This window comes from Glandiceps talaboti, chromosome 9 (genome assembly GCF_964340395.1).
Source record: "Glandiceps talaboti chromosome 9, keGlaTala1.1, whole genome shotgun sequence".
NCBI classification, from domain to species: Eukaryota; Metazoa; Hemichordata; class Enteropneusta; family Spengelidae; genus Glandiceps; species Glandiceps talaboti.
Window position 1 is genome coordinate 12,995,865 of NC_135557.1, and position 15,762 is coordinate 13,011,626.

At 36.3% G+C, this 15,762-nt stretch overlaps 1 protein-coding gene across 1 annotated transcript; it reads right to left on the bottom strand.

Annotated features, from left to right (window-relative positions):
* Positions 1-1,122: 1,122 nt before the first annotated feature.
* Positions 1,123-8,050, bottom strand: LOC144439640 (uncharacterized). Its single transcript, XM_078128872.1, has 4 exons — positions 7,913-8,050; positions 6,897-7,075; positions 2,740-2,875; positions 1,123-1,744 (listed from the first exon to the last, which is right to left on the bottom strand). Exons 1-4 carry the CDS (start codon positions 7,979-7,981, stop codon positions 1,370-1,372), a joined length of 759 nt encoding a protein of 252 aa, XP_077984998.1. The 5' UTR covers positions 7,982-8,050; the 3' UTR covers positions 1,123-1,369.
* Positions 8,051-15,762: the final 7,712 nt, after the last annotated feature.

A 15,762-nucleotide genomic window follows, 5' to 3' on the forward strand; every position in this document is an offset into this window, starting at 1 on the left:
TTTAGTGACGTTGTCCTTGGCGTTCATATCGTAAGATTGTCCCAGTCAAAGGGGGCGGAAGTACCATCGAAATTCAACAAGATATTAAGCCCCCAACTACATCATACTATTGTAATTTAATTTGTCCTCTGTTTCACTGATGTGAAGTACTGTTATGCATGTATTCGTTATCTAGTCTACTAAACAAACCCATGATTTCTGCTGATAAATTAATCATTCGTGTCGAGCAATCATGGAATATGACCCTTCACCATTCAATACGACTAGCAGATTATGTGAGTGTGTGTGTGTATGTATGTATGTATGTATGTATGTATGTATGTATGTATGTATGTATGTGTGTGTGTGTGTATGCATGCATGTATGTATGTATGTATGTATGTATGTATGTGCTTGTATGTCTGTGTATGTCTGTATGTAAGCAAGTGTGTGTGTGTGTTCTTTTTTTGATAAATTAGGGAGTATAAAGCAATGTCATGTTTCATCAAACATAACAAAATTTTATCCTAACGTTAACAAACAAACAAACAAACAAACAAACAAACAAACAAACCTTGCATTTCATATTTGGGTATGCCAAAATTTGAAAGTTTAATGATAAGATCATTTGCATTCACATAAAGCGAATTTTTTCAAAAATATTTATACATAAACATTCACGTCACATTCATATCCTTCTGAGTTCATTGTCTCACATAAATCTACGAATTATCAAGTCTTCATATATTTTCACGTTACATGTCCTGTGTTTCCGATTTGACTGTGGTTGACTACAACAGAACGTAAATAGGCGTGTTCTGTCTGTGCTCGGGAGCAAAGTTTGAAAGGTTGTTGTATGTCCCTCCGCATTATGCTATCAACGCTTTCCAGCTGAGATTCCCATTTTCTCGTTTTTCTGTTGCTCGTCGACAGTATAATACTGCAGCAGGGCCCGAATTTGTGATGTCAAGCACAACCGGAAAAATACCAGCATAATATATATATATATATATATATATATATATATATATATATATATATATATATATATATATATATATATCAAACGCTTCGTTATAGTCTCAGAAATATGGAAATCCATGATCACAGAGCCAAAAAGTATTACAAATCAAGTTAGAGCACAATATGTAACATGGTGTAGGAAGACTCAAACCAACATCTTGAAAACTCTGCCACTTTTCAGGCCTCTGCTGTAACACTAGTAGCTGTCCATGCTTAACAGATTAGAATAAAGTGTCATTATCCACTAGCTTTCTTAATTGTAGGTAGACAGAATGTCCTAACAATCCTCTCGCCAAACTTGTAAAAAAATAAATATAACTAGGTAGACACATAAACTACGTGTTGTAAAAATCCTTGGAGTGGAAGCTTAATACAAAGGTTGCTTTGCAGGTTCATTAGAACGATTGACTTTCCTATGTAGTAACAAAAGTGCCTTCATTGCAATGTACACATTTAACACAGGTAACATATTAAAAGATAATGTTATCTTTTCCGATTCGGTGCAATAGAACAAGTAAGATGGTTGAGTGGGTGGGTTGTCATGTACACACAGTCCTTCTCTCTCAATCAACCCCTTGTGTACGTGTGATCTTGAGAGGAATACTTCATCTCTACCACACAGTGAAACATTGTACACAACATAATGATCAGGAGTAGAGAAACAGGATTCTTTTGCAGCTGTTACCTGCTGACACATCATTTGTGGAAACCAATGATCTATCCGCTGCTCTGTGGTCTTATTCTGAAAGGATAATAAAACATTTGTTAGAAAAAAGTTCAACCAGTTGATCGAAGAAACAAGACAAACCTCCCTAGAAGACACATTAGCATGTAAAATTTTATAATTCTAACTTTGTGAAATGTACCACCATTTGGCGTTGCTATGGGTGTGATCATTGTTGCTACAGTCCTTGCATACATTTTTGAATGTTTACTCTCTTACTTAAATTTCAGACTGGTCTGACCAGTAGTTTATACCAAATACCAAGGCAATCGGGCTGGCAGTTTTTGAGTCGTACACACATATACACAGACAGACAGACGGACAGACACCGCTCGATGCCTATAACACTACTGAACCTAGTTCAGTTGTGCTAAAAAAACACCAACTTTTGGCTGTTGAATTGAGTGTGGTGGTCATGGTTGCTAAGGATATATGAGAAACTTTTATGAATGTTTACTCACTTGCCTACCTGATGATGTTATTTGGCCAAAACTAACTGCCACGTGGTTACTGATATTGGCGTAGCCATTGTTGCTAGGGTTAACAGAAATTCTAGCATCTAGCATAACACTTCTAAGAACATTCCCACCAAATTTCAGATCAATCTGCCTTGTTGTTTTGGAGTGTAAATTTTGACCAAAAATCATTTCTTTTGACTGAAAAATGTAAATTGGCTAAATTGCAACATATCACAAAACAAATTGATGTGCATATATTAGTCATTGTTCACTATCTATTTACTAACTAAAGAAATTTGTCAATGAATGTCCAGGATATTACTCCGGACGGACAGAACCAAAGCTATATGCCCTGTCCCAGACTACATATGAATATCACACACACACACACACACATACACAGTTAGCGATGCCTGTAGCACCTACTGAACTTTAAACTTTGAACTTTAAAGATTGAGTTTACAGTCGTGCTAATAATATGTGATATAATGTAATTCTCATAACAGTGATTGCAAGGGAGTTGAAGAACATCAAGCATAACATATTAATTCATACCTCTGTTACTGCAAGCAACCGGTAACCAGAAGTGAAGTCGTAATTATCACTTGTATGAATGTGAAATTCAACATCGGTTTGGACTGTGTTTTTTTGACCACACATATGGAAGTTCCTTTCAGTAGAACGTCCAGACCTAGAAAAAAAAAGAGGCCTTTGTCAATGAATATCAAAATATGCCATATTCCAGTAATGCAATCAGATTCATTGTTTAGTCACTAGGAGCAATGCACATAATTAAGCTGTCTGAGACAAGAAGTGAGGACTACATGTAGATATGGGCATGTTAAGGAGACAAAGTCAGGGGCCGTACACATAAACGGTAAACAAATTCCAGGGCTTTCACTTGGGTTATTTTTCCAGGGTGTTAACCATCAAAATTTGTTTTATTGAATGACAACTAATTTTCTGACATGAACAGGAAGTAATTAACTGCTGCTCTCACAATACATTATGTATGGCACATAACTGAAAGTCAACACTCTCTGCAGTTGTTGGTTCAAAAAACATCACAGCCATTTGATGGACAGTCAATGGCAAAGTAGAGAAGGCATCAGCCTCAAACTTTAAAAATTGAAAATATCATCGGCTTGCGTAGTGCTTAGCGCACAGGATTAGCAGTCGGGAGGTCACAGGTTCGAATCCCACTGGAAACAGGGAATTGTTCTGTGACCGACCAAACCCAGGATGAGTGTTCTACAGACTCGATGGGTAGGCTGTATCACTCAGTCCTGTTTCACTCACAAGAGGAGTGCAAATTTGGGGGACTCCTGGAGTTATGACTCAAAAGTCGGGGACGATTACTCACACAGAGCCCACAGGTGCTATTTTTGCCTGACTTGGGTGACTCTGGGATAGCCTGTGGACTGACTGGGAAGGCCTTGGCAGTTCCACAGCAACGTGATATAGAGTGTGCAACATAGCCCTGTCACGTAGTCCCAAAACTGAATGGATGTCTCTCAATATTATATGGTTTGATCTGAATATATTTAAAATTCAGTGGATTTTTTCCAAGGAAAAACGTCATTTTATGGAATGAAATTATAGACTACGAATAATTGAATACATACATCACTTGCATCACAAATATTTTGTTTACTTGCCGAACATCGCGATTTAACTCCATGATTTAGGAGTGTTACTGTACTAACACACGTAAAAAAGTAGTTATTCTTTTAGAACAGGTACAACAAATTTCAATTATCAACAATATGAATGTCAAACCATACTTCCAAAACCCAGAAATTCAACTGCAACTGCATGTCATCAGTGGTCTGTATCACAGACGTCAAATGTAAAGTTGCAAATAGTTTAACAATTTCTAGGGGTGCAGTGATGCCTTGATACTCGTTACCATGTTACAATAATCATGCTAACAGGCAGACTGTTACAATATTGCAATGCATGGCTATGTTATGTCGCTGATATGACAGCAAGAGTACAGCAGCAATATACAAGATAAAAAAAAAACATGGCAGCACCCAGTGCCCGCACATTCTGCTGGCGAAGTATATCGTGGAATGATTGTTTAACTGTTTGGGTTAGTGAGAATTTTGATTCACTAGCATGATATTGTTATTTGACCAAAATATACAGCTATTTGGTTGTTGCTAAGGGCGTGGTCATGGTTGCTAGGGCCAATTGTGTCAAATAATTTGAAGAAAATCTGTAGAACACTTCTGGAAACATCTCACCAAGTACTTTTCGAGATATAGATTTTTGACCAAAATTCACATATTTACAACTAATTTGCATATTACTGATGAGATGATTATATGCCTAATATTTTTTCGTCTACACACCCACACAAATTTCAGGCCAATCTGCTGAGTAGTTTTGGAAGCATAGGTTTTGACCAAAAAAAGACACATTTTTAGCCTCAAACCCCACATCTCTGATGCAAACATTTTCATTTGAACAATTTCCCAACTAGACACCAGTAGTAGCATGACCACCAAATATCAAAGCAATCGGTCTGGCAGTTTTTGACTTTAATTTGTTTACACACACACACACAGACACGGACACTTTATAATATGCCTATAGCACTACTGCACCTTATCAGTTCAGTTGTGTTAAAAACCCTTAGTATTCCAAAATGTTTATATCTGTTCAATTTGATTGTTGTAAACCAAAAGGACATTAAGAAAATTAATAATCTATTGTATAAGTTTATCTGGAAGGGTCAAGATAAAATAGAAAGATCAACATTGATAGGGGACATTGACCACGGTGGACTTAACATGCTTGATGTTTTTGCCTTGTATGATGCTTTCCGAGTGAAATGGATACAACGTTATGTAAATCATACAGTTTCACATCCATGGAAAAGTTTTTTGTCATATTACCTTAGATCAGTGGGTGGTAGTTTCATTTTTAAATGCAACTTTAAAACAAGTCTTTTAGACATTACCATCCCACCTTTCTTTGAGTTTGTTAGTAAGTTGGCAAAGACTAATACCATATTATAATTCACAGTCAGTAGAGGACACTGTGATCTGGAATAATGCCAAAATTCTTGCGAACAACAAGAGTGTTTGTCACCTTTTTTATTTTATTTTAAATCTGGACTGGCAAGGTAAAGGGATGGGATGCCCTTGAAAGTATAGTCTCTCTAAAATTCATCTCCTACTTTGAAATGGAGTTATTTCTGCACTCCTTTTGGAATGGAGAAATAGTAACTCTTTTTGTGTGAGACCTGAACTTCATTGGCCTTTTTGTTAAAAATGCATTATTCCCACTAGAAAGAATTACATGTAAGATTGTTAGAAAACGATTATCGGCAAATCATTTTATGCCACCTAGCGCTCAGTATTATTTTCAGCATATATTAAAGACTGAAATAGAAGAAAATGAGTGGAGTGACTTTCTTTATTGTATACATTTCACGGTACAGTTGAAACGAAACTCCAAGAGTTTCAGTGCAAACTAGACCATAATATTCCCTGTACAAATTATTCATTATCGAGTATGAAGCCACCATTGGTCTCATCAAGTCTTTTTTGTACGCTCACTGATGAGACAGTACTCCACCTTTTTTGTAATTGTGAATGCATCAATCTTATATGGAGCAGGCTGTTCTCAGTCAGCATGGGGTAAAATATTTAATACACAGGACATTGTGTCTGCAAAAACAGATATTACTGGGACCAGGGTGATAAGCATTTTTCACCTCTATTTAACCACATTGTGATTACTGCTAAGTCAGCAATATATGAATGTAAGCTTTCTGGCAAAATACCTTCATTTAACATGGTTAGGCAAAAAGTAAATTTAGTGATGAAAATAGAATATTACATGATGAAAAGGAAAGACATGTTAAATATAAAATTTCATGAGAAATGGAGTATTTTAAATGGCAACATCATGTGATGACCAAAACTTTATCAAAGGGGAGTAAAACCTTTTTTCTCTTCAGTTTTTCTTCTCTGACTTGTTAGGTGCCTTTTTTGGTTAAACTTCTTTCACATTTGCTTGTTTTCTTTTTTATTCATGAATATTTTTAATCAGGAAAGGAAAAAGTGAATGAATATGGTCTGCTAATATGTCATATGTCAAGTGTAATTTACACTGAATGAGTCATTGGAGACAATGCCTGTGTCATGACTTTGAAAAATAAATTGATAATTATCAACGAATGTTGATTTATTTACATTTTAACATCCTTACAAACTTGAAATCAGGACCACCAGATTTAAATTGGATTTACTCACTTGTGCCCCCGGAAGTAAAAAATGGACACACCCTTACCATTCATAGTCCTGAGATTCCTCATATATGTTACAGACATTGTGAGGATTAAAATTAAAAATGTACATTTTTCAATTATCCTTAGTCAGAACAGAAAAAAATATTTGGCATGCAAATGTATGCCATAGTTCATTATCCACTTGTACTAAGTTTGAAAGAAATTGGTCAATGAATGTCCAAGGTATGGCTCCGGATGCACACACACATACGCATGGACGGAACCCAATCTATAAGCCCCTGCCAGACGCTGCTAAAAATCGCAGTACAACATGTATATCATTGTCCCATTGCAGTATTCCATATACATGTAGGTGAATTTTGGCATGCATTCTACTTTATATACATGTATAATAATATGGTAAATGTGTTAGGGTTAGCATTAAAACTTTGCAAGTCTTTATTCCTACCTGATGTCAAATTTATGAGGTGTTTCATCTTCTAATGCGATCAAACGTGCAATCCTGTCGACTATTACATCTAAGTCTGTTTCAATCAAATGCTTTTTGCCATAGATGACGAACCACTTCTGTAATATCTGTATTATTACAAGCAGTATAGCCATTGGTATATTCAAGTTTTCACACCCCTAAATCAAGACAGAAACAAAGACATTAACTACATGTATGAGTGCATTAGCATAATCTTTGAAAAATAGAGCCAATGGTGTTGTAGCACAACTGAACTGTTTTTAAAATAAGTATATGTATTCATTTGCTGAATGATTATCCAGTTGCCAATCCCAGTTATCATTGGAATATACACTCAATGTGGCTGTTGCTATGAATGCGGTCATGTTGCTATAAGGGTTCTTCCAATGGCTGTCGGCACCTGTCGCACGCCACCAGGATTCAGACCTGGCGACCACAACTCACAAGGTTGCTGACCACCACCTCCTACTGTCACAAACGATAACATCTGACTGCCTGCTTTCAATATTGATTGTCTATGGCACAACTGGTACTCGTAAACAAAAATAATTCTTTAAAATGACAAGGAATTTAAAAAAATTCATTGAAAGGGTTTAGGCAATGTTTTAAGCCAGGCAGAAAAGGGCAACCACAGACGGTACGTACTCCTCTAAACGAGGTGTCAACTTGATTTCAGTAAACATAGCACAGAGTATATAGCATGATGCCGACCACACGTGCATTACACCTCCTTACAATGTCCATGTGATGAGCTTCAAACAGGATGGTAAAAATCAAAACAATTCAAATACTCACAGTATGACAATGAACTCTAAAAATGTCTTTTAGAAATGAACAATATAGACGACCATTAATTACAATAATGACAAATACTCGAATATTTACAAAAAGGAGATGTGAACTGACCACAATACATTGCTATCTGCATAAATTTGCATGTCTCTCTTCAATTTACATGTTTCTTCCTGTATCTAGTAATCTGTAGGATTGCTTACCTTTGCTACATCTGATATCATGGCAGGGGTGATCGTACCAATACTTTCATCCATTGCTTTGTCCATCATCACAGATATCACCTTGTACAAAGATGACTCTTTATTGGGAAGGAGAAAAATTAGATTTATTAGATGTTTGATACATGATACATGAATATGTTTGTGGTAATGTGTACAAACACACAGATGACAAGGCAAGACAACTGCATAAATTTCAAATTTTAATTTAATACTGTACAAGCTTCTACATATTGTCACTATAAACTATAACCACAACAATGGTAATGGACGGTAATATCAAATTAAATACAGGTTCCGTGTCACATTGTATTAGACAATTTCACAATTGTCAACTGATAGGTCAGAACCGTCAATGGACAAGTTAGGACTTCCAATTGAAAAGTTGGAACTGTAAAAAGAAAAGTTAGTAAACTCCCTCTGCCAGTTCATGGGCACTGAAAATGAAATGCTACTCACGCTTCAAAGACAACTACAATCTATTCCGTATAACAACCCAGTCGGACACTGGAGGGTGGACTACACATACAAACACACTTAGAGGTCATGAACTCAAAGGTCAAAGGTCAGTACTTAAAAATAGAAACTGCAAAGTCTGCCATTTCACGGCCAGCTCAATCGGTTTCAGGGCAGGCAATTTGCAAGCATTGTTATGCAACAGATTTGTTTATTGCTAAACATTTTTCAGATATGTGATGGCTGAAACACTTTTACAATGTAAGTCTTAGACAGTAACATGACCTAAGAACACAATATTAGGAGGGAAAATCAAAAGAAACAGGACTATTTTTGCCAGCTGTTTGATGACCTCTTTATGAGCATGGATAATGCACACAAGTATACACGCACACATTTAGATAGAGTCAAAAGTGGTAAACTTTGTGACACCATGAACAAATATGTTTATTGATAAATAAGAAAAATAAAGAAAAATATGCATTGTAAAACCAAATACAACTATTGCTTAGTTTCATTGCAAGTGTCTTGATCAGTACTCTAGGTCATTTCATCCACAAATATACATATACACACAATATTTTAGAGATTTAGACAAGGGTTATGATACATAACTGAGAACAAGTCTTATTCGAGTTATACAAATTACAAATGAAGGCAATGACATTGTACATTTGCTAATAGAATCTACATGCATATTAACTCAAATATTTCATGATTTTAGCATAATGATCATCTAAAAGGGTCACCAAGCACAGCCATTTCAATTCCAAAATCTTCAATTTTAGCTTCTGACCCCCCCCCCCCCACCACACACACACACACACACACTGACAGCTTTCATTTTTGGCTAACTGTTATTTTTGTCATTAGCCAGAGAGACTAACCCCCCCCCCCCCCCCCATAAATAGCCAGGGCTAACCTGCAGTGTGCACACATAATTATATTCAGGGGTTAAAAATTATGGTTACCCGGACTAGCGCAGTATCCCATCGGACTACATGTAGTAGTAGTTTTAAGATCATGCTAATCCATCGCACTAGTGAAATAATAGGAGTATAGACTACTGACTGTCTATAGCCTACATAATGTTGTAATAACTGCTTGAACATGACATGCTAGTGTGCGTGAAAATGTTCAAGCATACACACAGCCACGAATTGTCCCTGTGCTTGCAAACAGTGCACGCTTTCCACTCAACACCAACTTACATGTACTCCATACACAAGCAGTACTACATGTAACCTTGGAGTAATTATACTGACAGTATAATTACTCCAAGATGTAACACACATACTACGGGCCATAGGCAACTTCCCCAAGTACGCGAAATATGTTATTATGTTGATAAATGTAAATGGGAATATCAAAAGTATGGTAGAATTACAGTCGTAAATTAATTGACCTTTGTGGCACTTGGTTATATTTAGATGTTTTGCTTAAATACAAACAAACACAATCTTTGACTCAAAAAAAATACTTGCGTATCCTTACTGGAGGCATTCAGTTTACATCTGGTTGAATATTGTCATTAATATCCTAATCTAGTTCCAATAATATATCGTTACGATGAGAGTTAAAACTGTATCGTTAGAACTGGTAAAGTTGGTCTCCAGACTATTATTATCCCTGGACTGTTAATCAGTTTTGACACCAGTGGTGTTACATGTAATTGGATACTTTCAGATATAATTGTCCTTTGTACAATTGACTGTATGTGAGGGCACTGTTCCTCCTGTCTGTGTGTCCCATGGGGGTATTACCCTGGCTATTGTACTACTAGTGCATGAAGCACTGCCATGGACTACTACACAGGAAATGATGGGGACTGCAGGTCCACACATCAATATTACTATTTATAATATACCTAGTGATAATGCTGTGCCATGATTCGCTAGAATCAGTCACGTGATAGGAAAATAGAATGACTATTTCCCTACGGAAATAGTTCCATCAACTATTACATGGTCACGTGACCACCGCGAGTTCACAGCAGGTAAAAATGGCAGCTTCTGATGATGTCGTCTGCCACCGCGAGTTCACAGCATGAGGTATATTATAAAACACATATTGCCTGGCCTATATTCGGGCTATAGCACCCATTCATTACCCCCTCGTGACTGTGAGTTACCAGAAATACCAGAAATAGCATGTGATTCTGGTAACTCACAGTCCCTCGGGTGTAATAAACGGGTGCTATAGCCCTCATGGCCAGGCAATATGTGTTCAATATTGCATAGTCCTGCTTTGGGTTAGAATGTGTGGGGTGTGTGTGTATATATATATATATATATATATATATATATATATATATATATATATATATCCATCCATACAAACATATATACACACATATGTACTGTATGTATGTGCAAATGTATGTGTGTGTGTATGTATGTATCATACATACATACATACACTGTATGTATGTATGTATGTATGTATGTATGTATGTATGTATGTATGTATGTATGTGCTCACATGCATTTTAAGTAGTTCAGGATAATTAGCCAAATTGCAATAATTTTGTCGTGACCTGACTGGGATAAATTTCACTAAAGTCATATGCACAGAAAAATATTTGACATGTTGCATGTGGAAACAAGTATGAAAAAACACATTCTGCTCTCAATTGCAAATACTTACATTATAAGAAAGTTAGTGGTCGGACATAGGTTGTTCAGGACATTTTTTCAGCACGAGTTTTAGAAGACTATTTATCTGAAATAATTTTATTTAATTCTATCCTGGAGTCATTTCTTGACCATCTACATTTGGCATTTCTGGTCTGCGCAATAGATGTTTTTGGCTTTCAATCATGCCAAAAATTGTATTGTGCAATCAATTCTAGAATCACATTCATCAAAAATGCCAATCATGACACATAATTACATAGTTGTGCTTCAGATAGATATTTTTAAAGTTTCAATTGTACATTTTTCATGTTCATGGTAGACCTTTTTATTAAAACAATACAGAATCATGACACTTTTGATGCATTCTGGAATCAGAAAATACTCATGCCAAACATGTAAAATAAAAACCTAAGTCATAATGTCTTGTCCATAATTCACAAACAAAAAACAAAAACAAATTTGGACACAAAAAAACTTAACAATTTAATATCACAAACATAGAATCGTTTGTCAAAGAATCAAGCGACTGATGACATATACAACAATGTACTAAAATACTCATACACTAAAATTCCTAGCTGCATATTGCCCATATCTCTCCTTTAAAAAAATATACAATTGGATGCTGGAATTTACATTTTTTGTTTCTATATCATAACCCAAACCAGGGCTATACAATACTTAGTAATATTGATGGGTAGATGTGCGGTCCCAACCATTTACTGGAACATCAACTTGCAAGGGACATGCAGTGTTTGGTATGCCATAGCGTATGTTATTCCCCCATACCAGTATTCAACACTAGAGGGCGTTATATTCTCCATTTCCGGTTTGCATTGTAAATACCTCCCATGGGTCGAGGGTTGAAAGGGTTAATGGGGCGAGTTGAAATTTGGCCAGTTAAAATTGGGACGAAGTGAATTGCAATCTCCTGAGATGACGACCACTCACCTTGAAGTTCTTTTCTTATCGAATCCTTCTCAGTTTCATGTAAATAAACAGTGTTTATGACCTGCGAAGCGTCCCCGGATGTAGCAGTCGTTACTCGTACTCCATCCAACAACCAGACCATCACAGGAGCTACAATAAACGCCTCAAAGACTGATGATACTCTTGCCCTAGTAATCGGAAAACTGCGTTCAACCACGTTCAACGCTCGCATGTGAGGTTCTTTCCATCCAGATCCTGACAGCATTCGACCGCGCCGTGAGTTGAATGGGCAACCCCCGCACATGGAATTCGCTTTGGTTCACTGCAGCTGGATGATGTCCTGGGTGATGGAAGACTTGGACAATCTGATAACCATTGTTTTATACGTTGGTCTGCAAGGCTAGAGTGCGACGTTGACTCTGATGGACTCGGTGAAGTAACACGTGGTCGTTTATTTCCATGACAAATATGTTCCCCTTGCCCACCATCCTCTGAACCACTCTCCGCCATTGTGCGTGCGTTGGAACGAAGGACAGTTACACTGCGGGACGAAGTGGTACCTATTTGTTTCCTATGTCGCGAAGCGTCGACTGTAACGTGAAAGGTCAACAACGGGGTCAATTTTGGCAAACGACTAATGAATATTCATAAGGCAGTATATTACCGTCTGGGTTGCAACGTTTTTGTTCGTACCTGTGCACGAGATATACATGTATGTCGACAGGCCCCATATTATTGTGCCAGTGTATTAATGTTTATGAATCAAGGAGATGCCTAAACTGGTAATTTTCTTGCAATAGTCATTTATTTTAATTTTGTCTGTTCTGCGCTGCGATTGGGATTTTTGGCGCCTCTATTTTTGGTGACGGCTAGCCTGTCGTAACATTGTATCAATTTCCAGTGAAAAGAATTTCGATTGATACGTCCACTGATGTTTTACAGTGGAAAGTTCGTGTGTAGTAATAGATAGTCAACGAGTTCGAGAGGGTCAAGTTTTTGGCACATAATCCTACCGAACGAGTTGTCCAACTTACTTATAATACTATTTACACTCCTTGATATTTTGTCATGTTACATCTTACATATATCAGCCAATATTTGGTAGTTTTAATTCTAGGATGAAGTGCCCTCAAATAATATCATTTACTGACCTATTTTCGTAATTTCAAGCCTACTTTAAAGATGCGTGTTGGCTTAAATACATCGTTCTAATTCTCAACGGCTAAGAATTCAAAGTCATGGGGAGAATTGCTGTATGCGAATTGAAGCACTTTCTTATTCACTGATCTGAGTTTATTGTCAATATTTATGACTGTGATTATACAGTCTTAAATAACACAGAGCCAACATATTGATGCAAAGAATGAGAAATGGTAATACTACAAGAAAGTTTCTCAAGTAGTCATTCATATGGATGACAAATGGGTATTTACTTGGATTTAGTAGTAGTCAACAAACAACTAAGTCTTGACTTTGTTTTCCTAAATAGAAAAAAGAATGTGAAACAACGTATACTAAGTCCGCGTGTGTAACTATTTGAATTGAAAAGATAACAAATTTAACAAGAAGACATTTGACATATTTTATTTTATTTATTTATTTATTATTTATTTATTTATTTATTTATTTTATTTATTTATTTTATCTTATTATTATTTTTATTTTTATTTTATTTTATTTATTTATTTATTTATTTATTAGCCCCCGTCGGACGAAGTCCGAGGCGGGGGCTTTATAAATTGGGTTCTGTCCGTGCGTGCGTCCGTGCGTGCATGCATGCGTGTGTCCGTCCTCAGCCATATCTCGGACAATCATGGACCGATTCCTTCCAAAATTGGTACATTCATAATTAGATATGAGTTACATATGCACGCTGATTTTCTTTTGGATGCGATGTGGTTTAGCTGATTTACAAACATTTAAAATATTTCACATGTCTGTAACAATAATTTGTAGAGTAAATTGTACATGTGTATGAACATGGGTTCAGAATTGCAATCATCGAATTCAAATTTAGATTATCGAATTCAAATTCAGATTAGATTCGGATGTTTGTAAGAGTGACTTTTGTTTTTTATATTTGCATCGATAAAAGGTAAGGAGAATTATTATTCATTATTGTCAATGTGCTTTGGATAATTATTAATCTTTATTGTCAATGCGCTTTGTACCTGTATGAAAACTAGTACACACTTCATTACATACAATGCATTTCATGCTGTGCCAATCATAATTGTACATTTGTGGTAAATGGTATGTGTGTAAATAAAGCTTTTGAATGAAAGTTGTAAGCGCAAGTATGCATATTTGTTTATCAAAATCATCAAATATGGCCGGAAAACGGTTTATTGTACTTTTTGAGAATTATTTGGTCCCTATCCAATTCGTCTAATATATGAATATGTCTAATAGTGTGAATCCAAATCTGAGAATATTGTGCAAGATCGCCAACGTTATCCAAAAAGAGGCTGATGACGTATGTGCTTTAGATTTCATTCATGAATTGTAGTGCTCGCACAAAATTTCTTCCATTCTCCACGATACAGTAGATTCCGTTGTAAGTTTAACCCTACATTATCAGTGTTCTCCACGAGGGGTTTTTGAGGGGCGCACCGCCCCTCTGTTTTCATGGACCGCCCCTCTGTTTGCGTTCAGCGCCCCTTTGTTTTGGTGTGCACGTCTTCAAGAGATTCTATTCAATGCCGTTAAAAAGGAAGTGAACAGCGACACTGCGTCTATCATCATTTATGAACTTATTTATCACCTTGATTATAACAATGGTAGCCGAAACAAAAACAGTAAATGTAGTACCGTCGTAAAGTAGAAGACGGTATGTTGGTAGTTTCTATGGCCGGGTATATCAAGCCGGTAATTTCCAAGCCTTCCCGTATACGTAACGGTAATACAGTACGCATACGATGTACGATGTCACGGCAATTTTCGCATTGTATCGATAAATACGAACAAAATCCTAAAATTTATACATGTTCTTTAGAAATAACTACTCCGGTACGGTTCCATGGTAAAATTTATGTCCTAAATGATCACGTTTGGATGTGAATCGCGATCGTAGTACCACGAGGTAGCTCCAATGTGGCAGCCATGTTTGTTACTGCACATTTGCACTGAACGTATTCGGTTATTCTTAGACCAAATTCGTCACATTAAAAATGTACGTATTTCCGGCAAATTTGGATGAAAAATTATTTTCCATTCATGAAAATTAAAAGGATATCAAATTTTAGAGAAATAAAGGGAAATGAATTGTTTTCAATTAATTTTTATGAATGACATGCACCAGATTCAGTAATCAAAAATTGGAGTGAACCTTGATGTATACTACCAATAATTGCAAATTTACCAGGGCAAGTCTGTTTTGGTGTTGGAGGACCTGGGTTTGTTTCTATATCACCTCCAAGCAGGAGCAACATCCTGGTGTAATAATTATAATACAAGTAAAGGTGAAGAATACAAGCGCAGCAGAAGGACAATATCTTTGTTAATTTTACATTGATCATGTAGTGCACAGAATAAAAACTCCCTACAGACTGCCTGTATTGTTGGACACACATTCCCATGATTGTTTTATTGCTAATACCTAGTCAGTAATTTGAAATATAAACTAAGACAATTGAACTTTCTATTTCTAGTTCTTTCAAGTGTTTGTATCCTTGGTACAACTTATATTGTAGTGAGTTCTAGGACAAGTTTCTAATAATGTATGTACTGTCCTATCACCTGTCTTTTATTTTATGTATGTACTGTCCTATCTCCTGTCTTTTATTTTATGTATGTACTGTCCTATCACAT

Excerpts from the sequence above, each read along its gene's own strand:
- LOC144439640 (XM_078128872.1), bottom strand. The coding sequence starts at position 7,981 with ATGATGGACAAAGCAATGGATGAAAGTATTGGTACGATCACCCCTGCC. Across the intron at positions 7,076-7,912 it reads TGATATCAGATGTAGCAAAG|GGGTGTGAAAACTTGAATAT; the intron begins GTAAGCAATCCT and ends GTCTTGATTTAG. Across the intron at positions 1,745-2,739 it reads GGTTGCTTGCAGTAACAGAG|AATAAGACCACAGAGCAGCG; the intron begins GTATGAATTAAT and ends TTATCCTTTCAG.